Raw genomic sequence first — 22,504 nt, 5'->3', positions numbered from 1 at the left:
GCCAAAACATAAAATGTACTCTAGAACTGCTATGATAACATTTTCCACATCTCTGTATCATAAGAGATTAGCAAACAGCAATATTACATTTCAGAATGAGGAGATTAATCTGTTTCCTGACAACTGAAAATTGTTAGGCTGGGAAAAGAAAATTACTGCTTTTGAGGGCAGATTTCATAGCTCTTGGTGCTTCAGGGTCTTTGTACTTTCCTGTTTAAATTATATCTTCAGAAAAAAACAAAAGAATTGTTTGGTGTCCGATTAGTATCAAGCTGAAGTGAGATAAGAAAAGCATCAGGATTCTTATGTTCCATTATAATACATTTAGGGAGAAAAAAGGTGTTAAATAAGCTTATTAACGATCAGAGGTTTTCTTATCTCTAGGTGTCTAGTAAATACTTTAATTTGTGTCATGTTACAAATTATACTCAATACCCCAATCTTATTTCAGCATATCTCACACAATGATGCACTTTTGCCATAACAAATTATTTTTAAAACAAAAAAAAACCACCTGCTTTTTCAGATGACCATATTTTTGCATGACATCTTTCTACCATTTCCAGTATGTCTTCTTTTGCTCAAGCTGATTGTTGAAGGATTATGCGGCTGAGGGACAGGGTGGCAATCTGGGAATATGAAAGAACAGATAAAGAGGGAAAACGTGTAATATCGAAAGACATTACAGGCTATGGTGTAATGGGACTCTAAGGGATGTTATTAGATGCAAAGAAAGTGTTGTGCATTCAAGGTATACTAGGAAGAAGTTCTCATCAAGGGCACGGACTGGTGGGGACAGTTCTGGGGAATGAAGAGTTGTCAGTACATCACCAATACTGGCAATTATGAGACCCTGGATAATACCAGCGTTAACAAGCTGGAGACAAAAAAAAAAAAATAGTCAGAGGAAGAAGCACTGACAAAACCCAGATGATGTGACTCTAGACTGACAGTGTGACTCACAGGAGTAGACCTCAGGAATAAGGATGATCTTCACCACGATAGAGAAAATAGGGTTGTAGGGAAAATAGTAAAATCAATAGAACTTGCAAAAGGAAAAAGCTGTTCCAGTTTTTCCCTTGGGGAGGGGCTGCCTGTAAACCGAAGGGCTCACAATTGAAGATGATCCAGGGAAGAGACTGCTTAAGCTGTGGGTGTCCTAGGAACCATCTCCAGTCAGACTCCAGGGACATTGTGACAGCCTGTGATCAAAGAGCACACCTCAAACCAGCCCAAAGTCCCCTCAAGACAACAGAATTGGAGATTTAGTGCTGGGATCCCTCTACGACTTATCGCAGGGTGGTTGGCTTTGGTGCACATAAATGGCAGCAGCAAGTGAAGTCACTGTGAAAATACCCCAGAATTAACTCTTTTAGAGATAACAAGCATGAATTCTGAGCAGCTGAGTACTGATCACCCTGGGAGAAGACAAGTGGATGAAAAACTTGTTTAAGGGCATGGTTCTAAATGATGGACTAATTAAAAAGCATACTAGGATTTCCTGTGCCCAGCAAGGATTTCAGTACAGATGCAACGTATTCCTAACTGAGGAATAAGCTCCCCTGCCTTAAATGCAATGCTCAGCTTGGTCTTAGCCTGGCAGGCAGGAAATGGAGACCTCCACAAAATGTGTGTGTGCATGCATGTGTCCGTGCTCAAACACTTACAGACATAAATTAACAGTCTGGCAGATGCTGGGTACTGCAAATGCTACAGAAAACATGATATAGCACTAAAGCAGACATGCTTCAGACAACACAAAGGCTCTGTACATTTAAAATAGATTCAAATCATGTGAAAGATATCCTGATGCTTCTGCATAAGATTAAAATATTGCTACACACATAAAACAAATGTGAAGATTTAGCAAAGCAGCATGCCCTTCACAATGACTCTTTGTCTCACCAAGCACGGAGCCTGGCAAAAGAGATGCCCTGAAAGGGTACATCCAACCAATTTGGGCCTGGTAGGTGGGCTCCAGCCCAGAAAAAAGAGAGCTACAGATCTTACGAAACATACAATGAAGAAAAAACCTGTTAACCCTGAGCTAATCTGTGAGCTAATCCCTCAGTGAGAAAGCAACATTAGACCGAACTCCTGAATCCTGACAGAAAAGAACTTCTGGTAACCACAGAATTTGCCTACACAAGCTTAGTACAAGGAATGATTTATAAAATGAGAAGGAAGACCATTAATACATGCCTCTCTGTTTCAACAGCATTTAACACATGGGTGCAGACCTAATTTTCAAACCACGCAATAACATTTGGTGTTTTAATAATACTTTTCCATCCCATTTGCATTGATCTAATGCTCTGCCATCTCATAGTTCTGAAAACAGAGCAGGAGAAACAGGTGTTGGGTATATTTTAAATTGCTTTTCTCTAATGTGTTCACTCACCCATTTCCAAACATATCTGGGGAAACGCAGCCATGGGCACCGATGTCTAATTCTCTCGTCCTCTGGGTATTATCAGGGATAACTTCAAAAAATCAATGCTACTGAAGCCGGACTAAGCACACCACTCAGGCTAAGCAAAGGAACTCCAACTAGCCCCCAGGATAATAAATAATACTTTCCCCTCTCCACAGTGACATCACATATGTCTTAACACAATGCTAGTTAACCGAAAGGTCACTTTCTTGCGCTACTTGACTTCACAACTGCATGATGCTGAGCCCAGTAAGATTTTAATTAGGTCCAGAGGGTCAAGGAAATGCTGATACACCTCTAGGCTCCCAGGAGATGCTCAGGACCTTGCAGGGCGGCAGCCCGCAGGCTGGATTTGCTTTCTGGCACAATTCCACCTTCTCTGTCACGCCTTCAAAAGAGGTGGAAAATGCCTGATAAGACAGCACATGAAGCCTGTAGGCTGAGTATCTCTTTCCATGCTTGCATGTGATGAGGTGCTTAAAGCCAAGACCTGCTGCTAGACTGCTGCGGGTCCCCAAGAAAAATCCTAAAACAGGTATCTGATGCCCAGCATGAAAAAACTGACATGTGGATTTTCATTTCTTCATTTCATCGCCCAACAGTTCAGGTCAGTGATTCATAAACTCTGTAAAACAAGCTCCCTCCCCTCTGCAAACTCCAGATATATGCAAATCATTCCTTAATTAAGACAAAGCTCTAGTCAACCAGAAATGTGATTTTTCTCATGAGATGCAATAACCGTGGTAGAGAGCAGTGTGTGAACCAAAGCCTTAGCCCTGGACAACTCTGATCTTGACAAGCTCTTCAAAATAAAACCTGAATTAGTACTTGCAAAATTATCTGTCTCTTTATACTTGGTCAACTTTTCATCTAAATGGCAAACTGGTTTTTCAACCTGGATCATAATATCAATTGTTCCCTGCCCATTTCTAGCAGACTCGCTGTCCAGCAAAACATGATTTTGTGGAAAATATACTCGGGGCAGTATTCCACTGTAGATGGTGAACCTGTCATCATGTGTATCGATGAACTGGGAAAATCAAATCTCTTCCATGAGCGAATGGGTGACTAAATAATAAATGAGTGGTTCTTTTTCATTTTAGTAGACAAATAAATTAACACAAGCTTACAATACATCTATAAAAGGTCTATAAACTATTTGACTCATTTCTATAATTTTCAAGTATTTGTAACAAAACCCCAAATTTTTGCATACTGAGGTACAAAAATTTTTGATTTTGGAAGTTCATTAAACATAGAAAAGAGGACTGCTTTTCTTCATTACTATTGGTATCCTGAATCAATAGAATGGATTAACCAAACAAGTGTGAGATTTTTAATGCTGGACTAAAATCCTGCCATGTAAGAACTTCCATACAATATCAGATTAGCTAGGTGGCTTAAGCACTCTCTAAGGAAAAGCAAGGCCAGAATAAGATATCAGGATATAAATGATGCACTAATTGAGCTGTCATTAGTGTGTTTATCCTTGACATTGTCCTGGTGTCAGCACGTGCAAAACACTTTTAAGAGAAACAATATAATCTTGAGAGAGTTAAAAGAATTAGACGACTAGTATCTATAAAAAATAAAGACTGAAATCAACCTTAAGCATAAGGCAAAAAATCAAACAAAGCATCCTCAGGGTTAACTGAAAGTCTACAAATTTTGTGGAAATGTCATCGGCATTCTATGGGCATCCAGTCACTCAAGGCTATTGGTATTTCATTGAATTACTGAAATGAGCTGAGGGTCACCACTACTATTTGATATGTGTGGACCCATTCTTGACCCTTGCCTTTGGTATATATTATGTCATCAGACTTGTGCGTCTATTTCCTATTGGCTAACTGAATTTAAACTGGAATATTAAGGAATCTAAACACACAACTCTTTTTTATTTTTAACTCAAAGTTACTTTGCCCTATTATTACAATTTTATGACGAGTTTTTTTCTTATATAGTAAGAAAACAAAATTAAAATTCCACATGCATGAAGAAAAATGTTGCTAAACTCAGTTTTCCCAACGCTTAGGCTTTGTTGCCTGTATTACTTCTCAAGTCACTATCTAAAATAAAGGGACATCTGGGAGCTATTGAAATTTGCAATAATCGAAGAAAAGAGAATAATGCACAAAAAAAGGCATGCCTTAATTATTTTGCAGTTTAAAATTCATGTTCATATCTCTTGCACAGAGGCCACTCAGCTAACAACTGAACTAGTAGGAATTTCAGTGATGCACTTGACAATTCTTCATCTTATTGGATCACACTAGTTAGACACAATAGGCTAATCAAGGAGACCACTTATCACTGCAGACAGATGAATCACACCAGGACTTTTCCCATACTTTGCCATGTGAGACTTTCTGCCTGAATTCATATGAGAAGCAGTGTGCAATGTCATGTACAAATCTGTCTCCGAAAGAGTTTTAACTACCAGTCATCTCCTGCCTTTGGAAAGATGTTGGCTACTTCTGAAAATAGCAACTTGATGGAAAAAAAATTAATAATCGGGAGGGGAAGGGGAAGGGGGGGCAAGTGCAGCCCATGCAGCTCTAGAAAGCTGGTACAGAACAACAACTCCTAAATAACACAGGGTGCAGGGTGGAAATCTGCAGTGTGAGATGAGCGTGCTCAGCGTGTGCCTTCTATGCCGGGAACTGGGGTCTCTGCTAGATTCACCACCACACCGACCCGTCCCGCGGGCAGCTTCACCCTCTACTGATAAACCCATGAAGAGGCAGTATGAGATGGACATGGTTTTCCTTTCTTTTTTGAACTGTTTATTTTCTTCCCTTTCTTTTCTTTTTTCTCTTTTCTTTTTTCCCTTTCTTTTCTTTTTACCTTTGCTTTTTCCCCCAACTTCAAAGCTGACATTCAACTTTAACGTGTCGCCATTCAAAGCTGACTTCATGAAACAGCTTTCATTGTCTTTTTAGAAAGTTGCCCCTACATACTTACTGTTCCACTAAAATTCTTTCAGGTGTCTTCAAAATAATAAAAACTAGTTCCCTTATTTCCAGCAGGCACAGCCAATAATAATGTTTAAGCTCAAGCTGGAAATAAGAGGCTCTTTACCTGTTTTTTTTTAATTTCCCTTGCATCATCTGATAGGCTTCAATATTAAAAAGAGAAAGGCATGTGCCTTTGGAGCTATTTAAACCTCAGACACACTGCCTCATTTTTGCCCCATCACCAGCATGTCACCAAGAAAAAATGCAGTTTTCCCTGCCAAATGTGGGCAATGCTAAAGATCCATGAAACAAATGCTTACACAGATTCATAATCCAGAATTTAAGCAATCAGTGTTCTGTAGAGTACCATTTGGCTACATATAGCCAATGAACTTCAGCTTTTGTACTTCTTCTGTAAAAATATACGAGCATCTTGCCACACGGCTGCCTATATTCTTCAGAAAACACTGCAGTTTCTCGCAAAGGACCTCTGACTTCAGACATCACCACTAGCAAAGGCTACAGCCTCACTGCATAGGCTCAAAAGCAAACCAAGATTAAATGTGCTAAGTTCTTGCGTGGGAGATGCTGGAGAAAAAGAAGAGGATGGCAGAGAATGCTGCGCCGGTCCAACACTGAACCACCAGCGTGGTGTTTGTGGGGAGAACTGAGAGGCAGTGCTATTTTAAAATGCTACTTTTCCAGATTTCAAATCCCCTCTCCCCTGCAAACTGTGGCCATAAAGTTTCCAGCAGCAATTTGCCCCGCGATATTCCAGACCAAATTCCAAGTGGAATAAAATTATACTCCCTCCATTAAAATTCCCCTCACAATTACAACTTCCCATTAAACAAGTGGAAATCTGAATTCTTTTTAAAAGGCTACAATTATAGCAGATTATTATGCTTCCCTCTAATTACTGCATATGAATACACACCATGTAATACAGTTTATTGGACCCTGTTAGTGTACTTACAGTAAATAGAAACCAATATGCTTCATTCAGCTCATGTATTCATGTATTTTGACACTCACATCAGATCTACCAATTTATCTTCATTGCAACCCCTTGCACTGTTACTGACATCCTTCTCAGCGCTACGCTCAAGCATCACAGCAGGAAGATTGATGAGGCTTGTATGTACTGATTTGTGACAAAAGCAAGGCACTTCAGAGGCACTGTTACTATTCTGACAGCGCTAAGTTGGCTAAAAATTAGCTGCACTAAGCCAGCACTCTGCTCCCACTTCTCCTCCTCATTAATTATGGTACATGACTCTGACCTCGAAAGGTCTGTTGTAATAGTATTTTTAAATCTACTGTCTTCAGTTGCTTTGTCACTGTTGAAGACATTCAAAGCTCTCACCATACTTATTAGCAACCATTTTTATTCTTCAGAGAGGCTTTGAACAGACATGCTTTCCACCATGGCAAATTTTAAAAGATAACTTCTGAATGAGTCTACAGTGGTAAATTTAAACAGTTTGGAGGAACATAGAGATGCTATGGACGGAATTTTCCAAATTGGCTAAATGACCTAAGAGCCTGCACCACATGCACTTGTCACGGAGTGACCAAATAGCCTCAGCACTTTAAAAGCACAAACCTCTTATCTACCGTTATCAAGAGGATGATGAGGTCACCTCTCGCTACAGCTAATTTATCCCTCCAATCATAAAGTTTCAAAGACTGTTGCTAGAATCGCACACTGAAGCCTGTAACTTTTTTGGCTCATTCTTTTGCTAAATACAGGTCTTGCCCCAGCAATTCCCAGCAAATGGAACTCCCCAGCAGTGGGTGCGTTTTGCAGAGGCTTCCCGTGTTGGAGGCACAAGCTCAGAAACCACCTGGGGCAAGAAAGCATGCACTCACATCCCCTTTCCTGGCCGAACGTGCAAGTCAAAGAGCTGTAGCCCGGATTCAACAGTCCTCTCCCATCAAGCTGCACATGTACACCGGAAAGCAGACCAGGAATTATTCATATTCAGGACATCTCAAAATCAGCCAACATAACACAAGGATGCAGATCCTGCATGAAATGGTTTACTTTTTACACTTATTATTGGACCTCCATCACTCCAGCAGCTGTTTACATAAAATCACATACCAAAATCACTAGAGTTCGTAACGCTGTCAGACCAGGACTAGGAGGCATTCACAAAAATGTGGGCAGAAAAAACAACCAGACTATTTTCTGCATTTTTCCATAGCTCAGAATCCACTAATATTCTCCACTTCTATCTTCTTCTTTTTAGTAGATTAGCATAATACAAGAGCAGATAGAATTAACTGTTAACATAGAAATTATTAGAAGAAAACACATACCCAGAAGAAGAAAGAAGGAAAAGAAGGAAAGAAGAGGAGGAAACCTATAACCACAGTGCTGATGTGTCCAATTATTGAGGAAGAATAAAGGCAGATCACCTGAAATCTGCAATTACACCTCACTGAGAAATACATAGCTATTTTCATTCACTTGCAAAGCAAGGAGGTAACCGTCAGAATTACTTTTCTTGTTTCAGATGGATATTTAAATACTTCATCCCAACTACAGAATCTTTAAGAAAGTCTGTGAAATAACCAAATGCTTTTGGCTTGCTTCACGTGAGAATGTAATGTAATCAAGTGACCATTTTCCTCCCATTTCAGGCAGAACCATTCCATTAGTAAGAATCCACTAAAGCAAGAGACCATCCTGTATAAAATCCAGTGACATCCGATTTAAAACTAAGCAGAAAAACTCCACCTGATAATAAGCACAGAATAAAACCCGCAGCCTTGCAAGACATTACAAATATGTCAAAAAAAATTAAGCCCTCAGCTTTGGAGCTGAAAAAAAATAGCACTAAAAATGCCACAACCAATGAAAAATCTAGGAGAAAAAAACCTTTTTTTTTCTCCTTCCCAAAAGCCCAAATCTCCTCCCCAATACTCCTCCCCAAGTAGCATCATCAAAAGAAATAAAAAAATCTCAGTTATTAAGAAGGGGAGTCTATTACTGACTGCTTCATGCATCTCTTAACTCCGGGTCTAGACATGTTTCTGCACTCACTCTGGCACATATTCTTTGTCCTGTGACAACAGCCTTGGGTACCAAAAGTCACACGGACCAAGGTCCACACACCTGCAGAGGATAATTAAAGGAGGAAGGAAGAAGAGATGCACAGCTGACCTGGGCTTAGCACTTACTTTGCAAGACACTTCTTGTGCAGTTACAAGGGGAGTCAGAGGCAGCTCTCCTAAGCATGGCAGCCTTAAGTTGCTGGAGCGTGTCCAGAAAAGGGCAACAAGGCTGGTGAGGGGTCTAGAGAACAAGTCTTACGAGGAGCGACCGAGGGAACTGGGGCTGTTTTGTCTGGAGAAGAGAAGGCTGAGGGGGGACCTTCTCACTCTCTACAACTACGTGAAAGAAGGTTGTAGTGAGGCAGGTGTTGGTCTCTTCTCCCAAGTAACTAGAGATAGGACAAGAGGCAATGGCCTCAAGTTGCATCAGGGGCAGTTAAGATTGGATATTAGGAAAAATTGCTTTACTTAAAGAGATGTGAAGCATTGGAACAGGCTGCCCAGGGAAGTGGTGGAGTCACCATCCCTGGAGGTGTTTGAAAAACATGTAGATGTGGCACTTTGGGATATGGTTTTGTAGGCATGGTGTTGTTGGGCGGATGGTTGGACTTGATGATCTTAAAGGTCTTTTCCAACCTATGATTCTATGATTCTATAACCAGCTCTCATGGGTAATTCATATTTCCTCTGACACGGACAGACGACTCCAGAAGAGCCACCCTAAGCCATCACATACAGTGGTCTGGAGATGAGCATCGGCACTACACACAACTACAATGACTAACACCTGCCATGTCATTTCACCTCCTTTTCCTGCAACTTTTGCATAAGATGTAGAAATACTGTTAGTAATGGAATTTGTGCAGTAAGTACTGGTTTGTATGGGTATAGTGTCCCTGTCAAATTCAGGTAAGGAAAAGACAGACTTATTAAAAATAATTAACAAGTTGTATCTAAGAAAGGTCTGTCAGTGCTTCACACATGCACAAGGCAAAGGGGAGCAAGGGCTGCCAGGTCAAGCACTAATCAGAGCTTTTCAAAGGAAGCCAAGTTTGCTCTCTCTTATACCAGACAGACCACTGGAAGAAGGGTACGAAACGAAGCTGGAAGGGAAATGCTGTACTACTGGGAGACCACGGTTGTCTCAGCAATTAAGGCCTCCCCAGGGGGTTAATTACACACAGAGACAGCCAGGCATTTTGGAAAACGTTTTCCGAGTGTGCCACAAGAAAGAGCACAGCTTGGCCAGCCTGGCTCCGGATCCCTGGCAGCTCATTAGCTCTGATTCCCAGGAAGGCGCGATGGCCAATGTTTCATCAGCAGCTCAAAGGGTCCCCTTCAGAGCTGATTCCCTTGCCCTCACACCATTCCAAGGTATGTTTTACAACAGTGCGGTCCTCTCCCACTTCTCCAGGCCACCCTGCTCTGGTGCTTCTCTTCCCTGTAGCCTGCCCTCCACTCCACTCCTCGTTCACAAGCCGTGGGGCAGGACATGACACTAATTTCCCTCTAGTGTGTCTTCAGTTCTCAAAATCTTCCAGATAGGTTTTTTTTTCAAATGAGATAAAATTCAGGGGAAGGAATATATTAACTTGTACTAATGACTAAAGCCTAATTCCTATAAGCAATTATTTTTTCTCTTTGCTATTAATAGTAACATTTCCCCATCTGTATAGGAATCCTCTGGCAAATGTGAATTTGGCAGGTTTCACTGAGGTCTCTGAGACAAACACATAAATGCAAAAGAGACTTGCAGATCTAAGATTCTCATCAGTAGATATATTTCAAAATCAATGCCAATTTCATTCAGCTTGCAATCTTCTCTGACAGTATAAACTGGAATGCTAGCATTCATTTGAACAGATGATTACTTTATTAACTATCCAACTTGATAAATCCTAAAGAGGGGAAAATTCTTTTATTCCCCTCCATTTATTTATGGCCTGGAATGTGTGAGAATCTACAGTGAATTATCAAGAAAAAACGACCCCAAACTTTCAAGGAAAAAAAACCCCAAAACTTGTATAGTGACAAATTAACCCTTCTCTCCCGTATTGTGCACTAACTAAACCAATTTGGGATTTCTAACAAACAAAAATACCCATGGAATATGCAAAAGTATATTTCACCACATTTTGCTGCCAGGTAGTGATTGCATTGGGAGCTATTTTGTCCAGATGTTTTTTAACTTGTATGGGTTTAAAGAGAATTTCCTAAAATACATAGTAGGAATGATTGATTATGTGGGACAACATGGTTCTTTTTCACTCGCACCAACACGAATCAAGAGTTCCTTATTTCGCAAATAGACAAGAGAACACAGTCAAGGATCTTCTACCCAAAGGAAAAAAAACACAGTGTGGTGTACAGCAATGAGAAAGAAAACACGTGGTAAAACCAGCAGTTTACAAGTGTATCACTCCATATCCAACATATGTGAGCTACTTATAAAGAGAAACATTCATGTAGGGGCCCAGGGAATGGTTTAGACACTCTTTTTAGAGGGCAATTTTTAACCTGAAAATTGTCATTGACAGTCCCAATAAGGGAAAGCTAAGAAATTCTTCACTGACTCTGGCGATACAATGAATGTGAGCAAGGTCAAAGTTTGCTTTCATCCAAAAGAATAGTTTGTATATTAGATCTGAGATGCAAAACTTTAAACATGTTTAACCTGAGAAACTGAAAATCTTGGCAGGGTTGAAGTGATATTAATTTTAAAATTTTAATATTTTAATTTTAAAACCAACCAATTTTAAAAAAGAATACATTACTCTGTGTATTCTAAACGTCTGTCACAACTAAAATTTAAGGGCTACAATAGAAGATTTAACTGGAGCAGATTAAGTGTGAAAAACAAGTGTTGTGCATATTTGTTCAATTTCTTCCTCGCTTGTGAACTGCAAAATGTATTAGTTCTTCTGTATAATCAGGCAATTCCCAGCTTTATGCAAGTCTGTCATACATTGAGAGAAGGGAGAATACCATTCCCCTGGAACAGGAAGAAGTGATTTTGAACTACAAAAATCAGTTAACCTTTTAACACATATTTTCCAGTTAAACTTACCTCTAAAAAATGCTCTGCTTGCTGTTCCCGATCTAATTTTCTTGATGTTGTTGTAATCAGACCTGTGAAAAAAGGATGATATTTGATTGTCAATACCCATTGAAAAATACATGTCTCTATCGACTAGAAGAAATAAATTCATTTTTCAAATACTCAAAGGGAAAAAATCTATTTGAAGCTATATCAGACAGATTTGTTGACATCTGTCAAGCATTTTCCTTCTCGGTGCAGCCATTATGACTTTCTCAGTAACAATGCATCTTTAAAGAAAAATGCTATGAGAAAAGTAACTGAAAAGCAGTTAGCTGTGTATCTACAGTTAACATGCTACATATATTACAGTGAATAAAAAAAACTTACTAAAGAATCACTGTTTGTCTTATGATGAAGTGCTTCAATGAATCATTTGCATTTGACTGAAATGCTTCCGTAAAAAACCTCATTAAACATTTCAGAGTTCTCAAACAATTAATGGGATAGGATGCTGATTACTTCCACACCAAGAATACTTGACAAAGGTTATTTCTGTAATAACTACTTGTATACATAATGATTTCCAAATGTAATCATTCTAATGCATTAAAGGTTTTGTACCACAATTTCATCAATTTGCTCCATGCTCAAATTGAGTCTTCAAAATAAAGTACCCTTTTACATGAGGATGATCAAGATATCTTTTTTTAAAGCAAAGTACTTTCACAAATTATTAACCTCTTGTGAGATTTATACCAAAAAAAGAAAATTAAACACTTCCAAAGCTCCCTCAAGAAAAGCAATGCTTATCTTCTATGAACACAGCTTAGTTTTTTGTTTTGTTCCCACTAGAGATCTAAAGAGCAGATTTGCGTTTTCCTTCATACAAAACACTTCTTTGGATGGGAAAATGCATCATGTGCTTGTTTTGTGATACATTCTGATGAGCATAAAGGGACCAGCTTTGCCTAGAGATAAAGCCAGTTTTGGAGACAATACCAGTGGATAAAGTAATTCTCAAGAATACCCCGTCTCTAAGATTACTAAGGAAGACAAGAAAATAAATGCTCCCTGGATCACATATTATGCTTATTTATTTAAGCAGACCAGCCAAACATCTACACACAAACCCACCATGACCCTAAATTCTTCAAAAAAACCCCACCAGCATCATCTTGCATCTGCATAACACCTCTAGTCCCAGAGGGCTTCTACAGCTACAACTCCTCATACACTGTCATCTGCTCCTTGGAGGAAGCACTTTATCTATTTGGGTGAGAAAGGCTTAAATAGTATTTGAAGTAATGGGATGAAACGAACAAAGGAAAGTTCACTCTTCTTCCAATATTTCAACCTTGTTACAAGATCTACTAGACCACAGAAGCAACAATGAAGGGGAGGTCACAGAAACCAGAGCGCATCATTACAATTACATGGAAGAATCTGGTGCTGGCAAAAGGCTGAAAAGCCAGAACAACTGGTATTGCCTGCATCGAGCAATTGTAAGTATTCAAAACAGTTACACCATATGGGAGAGATCTACTCACTGCATGAGTTTAAACAGACTTGACAGCACAGATGACAAATTGGTGTCATTCACACAAGATCCCCCCATGTCTAGAGAGAACATAAAGATACAGGGAAAAAATTCATAATTATGAAAGAAATTCAGCCCCAATAAAATGATAAAGTAAAAGTTTCAAATTTGAAACATTCCTGTTCATCCTATGCATGGTCACTATGGATACTTATCAAGCACAACCTAACCACAGAAAGGTACATGATCATTTTTATATAGTTCCACTTTCTTCCTTCCCAATGTGCCACTATGAACCCCACCTACTTTCTTCTTAAACAAGAAACATCTAGCTGTAAATTATAGAAGGTCTCTGTCCTCATCATCTTCTTCAAGCAGAGGAATTCACATTCCTTTTGAAGATCAAGAGCTAACATCTGAAACTGAGTATCGCTAACTGTCAGAACGAATAGTACTTGTCTTTCACAGGTAAAACTAAAACAGCTGCTACTACTACTACTACTACTACTACTACTACTACTACTACTACTACTGCTCCTCTTCACAAAACTACTGTTACCAATAATGGGGTTTTTTTTTGTTTTCCTTTTTTCAGTGTAGGGCCTTTTGGACGGCAATACGGGTCAGAGTGCCTTCAGACCTGAATTTCCCTCTAAAAGAGGTGTATGAACATATGGTAAGTCTCTAAAACAGAACTGCCTATAATTCATATGAAACAGATCTTAACAGATTTAGCGCCCAGGCTTAACAGCTGGTCCTAAAGGGCAGGTAATCAGACCATCACCATCAGTTCTGCAGTCCTGATCTTGAAGTATGCTGCTAGCACAACTAGTTGTTTTTTCTTTAAAGACAGCTCTACGTACAACTGTCAGTTCTGGGCGGTTTCACTAGGTTGTTACAATCCTCTGTAGAGATAACTGGTCGTTCATGTGGGCAGTTGTGGGGCCTCGAGTTTCCATTCTTGCTCTCTGAGGAATTCTCCCATCCGATACTCACGGTGCCCCCACTGCAGTCTCCTGGCTGCTCACCCAACACACATTCCTCAAGTCATGGAAAGACTGCACTACACGACACTACTTTTTGCAGTTTAAACACTACTTGTTGTTTGTTTAAAATATGACTGCACATAAAGTCACATCTCAACTACTTGATGTTAATATTTATTTAATTATGGTCACGTATTAGTATGGATGCGAATCTGGTCCTTTCAGATTATAAAACTGTATTTCAAGGAATCCTGTTTAAGATGAATCATCAAAACTGAAGAAAAAAGAAATATAGTCCAGTTATCACACACAGAATCACACAGAATGGTAGGGGTTGGAAGGGACCTCTGTGGGTCATCTAGTCCAACCCTCCTGCCGAAGCAGGGTCACCTACAGTAGGCTGTAGAAGACCTTGTCCACGTGGGTCTTGAATATCTCCAGAGAAGGAGACTCCACAACCTCCCTGGGCAGCCTGTTCCAGTGCTCCATCACCCTCAGAGGGAAGAAATTCTTCCTTATGTTCAGACGGAACTTCCTGTGCTTCATGTCTAAGACTACTGACAGCTTTACCACTCCAGTGTCAAAGAAATTAATTTAACGGGTTTTATGAAAACCTTGTTGTGTCCCTCCCTCCTGTATTCAGTACTCCATGCCACAGATACATAGTAATAACAGTAATATTTAGCAGGATGTAGAACTTTATTTTTGAGATACATGGGCAACTGAGAGAAACTTGACTTTCTAAAAAAACTAAGAGTTTTAGTTCTTCTTCAACTGTATTAAATCATCATACTCTGTTATGGTGTAAAGGCATCATCCAAAGGAAATAACTCACAAATAAAAATAAACCCAAAGAAAAGATGCTAGGCTGCACTGCTGGTTATGATATAAAATCACAAGGGGGCAACGATAAAAAATGACCCTTTCTTTTCTCCCATCTTCAGTATATGCCGTAGCTCTTCTAGACACAGCCATCTGGACAACTGTCCAAAGCCAGCTGGGAAATATAGCACACATTTATCACAAAATAGTCAAAACCACTAAGAAGCTTCAAAAGTCAGAGCACACCTCTCAGATGGTTTCTCTCAAATTTCCAGGGAAACATCATGGTCCTACTAAAGGCAGAAGATATTTATAACTGTGACAATTCTTTAAGAACTGCCATGACAGTGAAGAGGAAAACTAGATCTGATAGAAAAGTTATTTACAACAAAACCATCAGTTCACAAGCAAGGTTATGTGATTCTGTTCCCAGCATTTCATACTTTTCTTTGACTTTCTGAGTTAAAACATCTCTCTGCATCCTGGCACATCTGCTCCTCAGGCCGTATAAATGAACCATTTTGTGAAACTCCAAAACATTGCTTGACCCAATATTTCAGTTTGGAGATAACTATATGTTCTTATATAACTTGTTTTTGTACAATACCTGTTACTTTTGCTTTTCCCACCCTAGTAAATGAAGAATTATTGTTCTCCTCCTGTTACACAGTTTGGAAATGCTAGCAAGTGAATAACCTCACCCTGCACAAGATGTCCCACAATACTGCAGGACACGACACATCCCAGCTGACACCGACTGGGGAAGCTCCTTCCAACACCTCACTGTACACTGGGTAGGATCACCCTCCTCCCCTGCATCATTCCCCTCTAAAAGGAAACTCGCAGAATTAAGGAAGATTTCAAAGCCCTGGGGATGAAAGCAAATAGCTTTGGTGCACAAGTTATCTTTTCCTCTATTTTACCAGTTGCAGGAAGGGGATCAGCTAGAAACAGGCGCGTTATGGGTATCAACTCTTGGCTTTGTGGCTGGTGCCGATGTGAGGGTTTTGGTTTTTATGACAGTGGGACTTTCTTCAATGACTATAACCTGTCAGAGAGGGATGGGACCCACCTGTCCAGAAGAGGCAAGGGGATCTTTGGCAACAGGCTAGCCAGCCTAGAGTGGAGGGCTTTAAACTGAAAGACTTGTGTGGTGGGGTGCAAAGTCACAATGCTCAAGCCATCCCATCTGGCTGGGGATTAAGGGTGGCTTATCAGAGCAGGGACAAATACTCCTCAGCTGTGTCCCAAGCTGAGAAGCAAAAGATCAGCAACCTTAAGGATGAGCATGGACATAGCAGATCTTCTTGCACCCCTGCAGGGAAACCAGCATGCTCGAGTTCCTCCCTGAACTACACCAGTGCATGCAGGATGGGCAATAAGCAGGAAGAATTAGAGATCTGTGTGCAGTTACAGGGCCACGATTTCATTGCAATTACAGAGACATGGTGGGACAGCTCGCATGACCTGAATGCTGTCATGGATGGCTACAGACTCTTTAGGAAAGACACGCCCACAAGGCGAGGTGGTGGAGTTGCTCTGTATGTGAGGGAGCAACTGGAATGTATTGAGCTCTGCCTGGGGGCGGATGAAAAAGGAGTCGAGAGCTTATGGGTTACAATTAAGGGACAGCCTCATATGGCTGACATTGTTGTGGGTGTGTACTACAGGCCACCTGACCAGGATGAGGAGGTTGATGAGGCCTTCTACAGGCAGCTGAAAGTAGCCTCACAGTCACAGGCCCTGGTTCTCATGGGGGACATCAACCACCCTGACATCAGCTGGGAAGACCACGCAGCCAGGCACACACAGTCCGGGAGGTTCCTACAGAGCATTGAGGGTAACTTTCTGATGCAAATGGTGGAGGAATCAACAAGGAGAGGCGCTCTGCTGGACCTTGTACTAACGAACAAAGAGGGACTGGTTGAGGATGTCAAAGTTGGAGGTAGTCTCGGCAGCAGTGACCACGAAACTTCAGAATCCTGCATAGAGGAAGCAGGGAGATAAGTAGGATCAAAAGCTTGGACTTCAGGAGGCCTAACTTTGGCATCTTCAAAGAGCTACTGGGAGGAATCCTGTGGGTCAGGGCTCTTGAAAGCAGGGAGGTCCAAGAGAGATAGTCACTGTTTAAACCTCACTTCCTCCATGCTCAGGATCGGTACATCCCCCTGAGAAAGAAATCTAGCAAACGAAGCAGGAGACCTCCATGGTTAAACAAGGAGCTTCTAGTGGAGATCAGGTGGAAGAGAAAGGTCCATGGAATGTGGAAAGAGGGGCAGGCCATTTGGGAAGAGTACAGGAATGTGGTCAGAGCATGCAGGGATGCGACGAGGAAGGCCAAAGCCCACCTGGAATTGAAGCTGGCAAGGGATGTCAAAAACAACAAGAAGGGCTTTTTCAAGTACATCAGCAGCAAATGGAAGGCTAGGGACCATGTGGGGCCGCTTCTCAATGAGGTGGGTGCCCTGGTGACAGAGGATGCAGAGAAGGCAGAGTTACTGCCTTCTTTGCTTCAGTCTTTAGTATTAAGGCTGGCCCTCAGAAATCACAGGCCCTGGAGGTAAGAGAGAAAGCCTGCAGGAAGGATGACCTTCCCTGGGTCGACGAGGACTGTGTGAGAGATCACTTAAGCAATCTGGACACCCACAGATCCATGGCCCCTGATGGAACGCACCCATGAATGCTGAGGGAGCTGGCAGATGTCGTTGCTGAGCCACTCTCCATCATCTCTGAAAGGTCCTGGAGGACAAGAGAGGTGCCCGAGGACTGGAGAAAAGCCAATATCACTCCAGTTTTCAAAATGGGCAAGAAGGAGGACCCAGGGAACTACAGGCCGGTCAGCCTTACCTCCATCCTGGGAAAGATGGTGGAGGAACTCATTCTGGAGATGATCATTAAGCAAATGGAGAAAAAGAAGGTTATCAGGAGTAGTCAACGTGGATTTACTAAGGGTGAATCATGCTTGACCCATCTGATAGCTTTCTACGATGGCGTGACTGGCTGGGTAGATGAGGGGATAGCAGTGGATGTTGTCTACCTCGACTTCAGCAAGGCTTTCGACACTGTCTCCCATAACATCCTCCTAGGGAAGCTCAGAAAGTGTGGGCTGGATGAGTGGTCAGTGAGGTGGATTGAGAACTGGCTGAATGGCAGAGCTCAGAGGGTTGTCATCAGCGGCGCTGAGTCTAGTTGGAGGCCTGTAACTAGTCGTGTCCCCCAGGGGTCAGTACTGGGCCTAGTCTTGTTCAAGTTCTTCATCAATGACCTGGGTGAAGAGTTAGAATGTACCCTCAGCAAGTTTGCTGATGACACCAAACTGGGAGGAGTTGTGGACACACCGGAAGGCTGTGCTGCCATTCAGCGTGACCTGGATAGGCTGGAAAGCTGGGCAGAGAGGAACCTGATGAAATTCAACAAGGGCAAGTGCAGGGTCCTGCACCTGGGGAGGAGCAATCCCATGCATCAGTACAGGCTTGGGGCGGACCTGCTGGAGAGCATCTCTGCGGAGAGGGACCTGGGGGTGCTGGTGGATGGCAAGTTAACCATGAGCCAGCAGTGTGCCCTGGCTGCCAAGAAGGCCAATGGGATCCTGGGATGCATTAAGAAGAGTAGGACCAGTAGGTTAAGGGAGGTTCTCCTCTCCCTCTACTCTTCCCTAGTGAGGTCGCATCTGGAGTACTCTGTCCAGTTCTGGGCTCCCCAGTTCAAGAAAGATGAGGAGCTACTGGAGAGAGTCCAGCGGAGGGCTACAAGGATGATGAGGGGACTGGAGCATCTCCCCTACAAGGAGAGGCTGAGGGAACTGGGCTTGTTCAGCCTGAAGAAGAGAAGGCTGCGAGGGGACCTAATAAATGTTTATAAATATCTGAAGGGTGGGTGTCAGGAGGGTGGGGCCATACTCTTTTCAGTGGTGCCCAACAACAGGACAAGGGGCAATGGGCACAAAGTGAAGCATAGAATGTTCCGTCTGAACACGAGGAAGAACTTCTTCCCTCTGAGAGTGATGGAGCACTGGAAGAGGTTACCCAGAGAGTTTGTGGAATCTCCTCTTCAAGACCCACCTGGACAATCTCCGTTGTATACTGCTGTAGATGACCCTGCTTTGGCAGGGTGGCTGGACTAGATGATTCACAGAGGTCCCTTCCAACCCTTACCATTCTGTGATTCTGTGATTCTATGTGGACAGAGGAGAAACAGCAGTGTCCTCCTCCCCAGCACTTTATAATCTGGATGGGAGAACCAGAGGTGTGGGGTGGGAAACAAGGCAGACCTGCCTTGCAGCTTAGGTGCAGCCATAGTGACCAGAAGAGAGGACCAAGACTAAGAAACCCTGTTAATTTAGCCAATACGTCAGCCTATACAATCTTCAGCCAATGCATCATCTTGGAAACAAATCACCAGTTATTAGGGCTCAGGCGTGTGATCAAGGCATTTGAGCAACATTTAGCACTTATGGTCAGGATAATGCTTGTAGCACACCACAGAAGCAAATGGGAAAAAAGAGAACGTTCAGTGAAAGGGATCAAAACCCGTGAGTTACTTTGCATTTGCAATGAGTGAAGCATGGAGTTACTAGAGTACAAATGAAGAAATGTAACTCAGTAGCAAACAGTAACTTGGTCATAGGTTTGATGTCTTACAGTTAATGCCAGCTGGGTGTGTGGATGCATGCACATGTGCATGTGTGTGCATACAGGACTGAAGATCACATAAAATCAGGAATAGTTATGAAGTCAAGAGTATGACTAATGTTTTATAACAATTTTTTTTGTAGAAAACTGATCCTTTATTAACAATAAAGCCAGCAAACCTGAAAGAGCGAGCAGCACCTTGTTGGTTCTATTGTGTCTCCTAAGGTACGCTTTGTACGTATGCTTTGTTATTCAAAAGTGCATAATGTTCTGTCTCAGACTGAGTCATTTGTGATCTATTGTATTTTCTGAATAGCAGTTCTGCTTGGATGGTTAAACATGTGGCTATGCTAAATATCTGTATCTGAGGAATACCCACAAGTACACCTCGCTCTCTGATGATATGCAGGTAACAGGCTCAATATCATGCAATTCCACTGCAATCAAAGAAGTTCTGTAAATTTATGCTAGCTAAGAATCTCTCTCAAATGAATATAATCTTTGCATTTTCATTTTTAGTCAAGAATACATGAAGAAAACACAGAAAATTATTAACTTATTTAACAGAAACAAAGCAAGGCAAACAAATTTATATTCAGTTGCAATTTGAGGCCCTCTTTCATTTCAAATAGTTCAGTAACTCTATTTCCATTTGCATATCCAAATTATAGCTTCCTCAGGAGGTTGCGATACTGCCATGTAATCCAGAGCTCCAATATTCAATATCAGTTCTGACATTTTTGCCAATCTTTACCAAAGGTTGTTTTGTACACTACTGAAAATACAAATATATTTTATGGGATGGCCTGAAGCTAACAGAGATACTTATGTTTATAGTTATTTTTATTATTAACTTGACAAGAAATGTGGGATGATGTGCAAGCAAGGTGAGAATCTTGAGAAATGCTGACAGTAAAAGCAAATGGTGACTTTTCGAATCTTAGGTGAATTTAATGCTGATCAAAGTGAAGGTGACCACCAAAGATGGGGGAAATCACGTCAAAATTACTCTAACCCAAATTGTCATCTGAGGATCGTGAATTTATCGGACAAAACTATTTCACAAATTCCAGAAATTATCAAGTAGCCAGCCATACCAGACAATGCACATAAGACTTAATATATACACTGGGAAAGTTAATAATTTCTTTGTTTTCTTAACACTTTCTATTCTGGAAAATTCAAGGCATTTGCTACCTCTGTTCTTGCCATCAGAAAGGGTGATGGCACCCAGACAAATGCGAACCTGCCTGCTAACTCTGCCTTCAGTGCTTTAATTAGAGCGGCCAATTGCCAATTAGGACTTTTCAACTGAATAACCCATGCTCTGTCTTCAGTTAGCGCTCTCGATTCACAGAATGGTCCTCATACAAATAAAACCTCTGCATGTCTGTCTGTGCTTAAGGCAATAGACCATGCTATACAAATACAGACATATATACTGTATATGAAGTCAAATATTTGAACATGTATATGTATGTGTGTGACATTTTACATATACACAGTGAGGTGAATGTTAAAAATTATCCTAATATATGCATATTTACAGATGCATATTTAGCTCTGTGGTTTACCAGTGCTCATTCTTTCAATATACATGCACTATTTGAAATATCTGTGTTAGATTTGTGTTAATTCATGGACTTAGAGCGCCACAGAAGAAAAATTCGCCAAGGGCTGTTAAATGCAAAGGCTACAGCAGAGGAAATCTCTATGCTCTGGATTGCTTGAACAATACTACACAGAGGGAAATGTTGCTGTGGGTTTGCTTCTTCTGCTACTTGTTCTCTAAGATTCCAGACCAGCCCACGGCTGTAGGTGTGATAGTGAACTAAACTGACCTTTGGCTTAGATGAAATTCACATATTTTTTAATACTATGGCACTTAGGGACCAAAAATCAGTTTGCCACAGGCTATTTTCTAACACAGATTGAATTTCCCTAATATGGCTATGAAGCCAAGGAGTTCAATAGCCTTCTCCTTATGAAATTAAATTATTTCCTTCAGCCTGAGGACAGATAACCTTACCTGAGCTGTTTCCTGAAGTACTGCTTAAAAGATAACAGATTCTGGTAGGGAGAGACAGCATATTTTTCTGCTGTCTCTGGAAGTGCTGCAAATTTTACAGTATAAAGAATACATATTTTAAAAATGAAATTTTGAAGAACTCTTTGATTAATTTCTCATTTCCAAACTTTGTTTAGATGAAATATGAGAAGAGTATGTGACATGTAACACAGGCTAAAGTAAAAGAATACGAATACGTTCCCCTGTTTTAAGCCGAAGGCTGAGTGTCTTCGCAGAGATAAGAAGCTGAGTAGCAAAGCAACGTCTCCCCCTCCCCAGCAAAAGATTAACAGGATACAATTTACTGCACGTTTTACTCTCTGTTATTAAATATTCTTTTTCTTCCTGCTATGCATACTCATAAAACATACTGCATTAAAAAAATGCAAGTGCAGGACAGGTTAGAAGTATGACTAGGGACTTCAGGTTATTATACAGGGTTTGATCATAACCTCAGAATATATTGCCTGGCTGCAGGTCATAGCAGTGCATGCTTTACACCCTCTGCACTCGCAGCAGAGTTAGGGTCTTGGCCCTGGACAGCTTCGCAGCACAGGGCTACATATTCCAGGGCTTATACACCACACCCCCACCGACATGGTCTGGATGGATCAGCCGAGGTCTCATCTCAAAGCTTTCTAGACCCTGGTTGCTGGGAGAAACTTTCTCCTCACTAAGACATTGATCCTCATCTTCAAAGAAAACAATTTTGCATTGGAAATAAGAATATAAAATTAGAGAGCTTTCTCCGCAGAGTTCTTGTGCCCCGTGAGATGTTCTGAACTTCCTGTAAAGTTGATCCTATCTCTTGCAGTCCAAAGCCAATGCGCTTCCCAATCTGCCTCCCTCAAATACTGTAAGGAACAATGATGCAGAAAGAAATCCACAGGAAGATATCAGTGGAAACATTCTGTAGAGTTACCCTTGAAACCTCTGCCTGGGGAGAAAAATGCCTTGGGATTGTTG

General features: G+C 41.3%; 1 protein-coding gene across 8 annotated transcripts in view; it reads right to left on the bottom strand.

The window, feature by feature from the left end:
- FAT3 (FAT atypical cadherin 3) overlaps positions 1-22,504 on the bottom strand; it is a 439,942-nt gene that overhangs the window by 127,140 nt on the left and 290,298 nt on the right. For all 8 annotated transcript variants that reach the window (XM_075417267.1, XM_075417266.1, XM_075417271.1 and 5 more), the window contains exon 4: positions 11,522-11,583. In XM_075417267.1, the coding sequence (XP_075273382.1) occupies positions 11,522-11,583 (62 nt within the window). The remainder of the gene's footprint in view (positions 1-11,521; positions 11,584-22,504) is intronic.

This window comes from Opisthocomus hoazin, chromosome 1 (genome assembly GCF_030867145.1).
Source record: "Opisthocomus hoazin isolate bOpiHoa1 chromosome 1, bOpiHoa1.hap1, whole genome shotgun sequence".
NCBI lineage: Eukaryota > Metazoa > Chordata > Aves > Opisthocomiformes > Opisthocomidae > Opisthocomus > Opisthocomus hoazin.
This window is presented reverse-complemented; position numbering and strand designations above follow the sequence as displayed.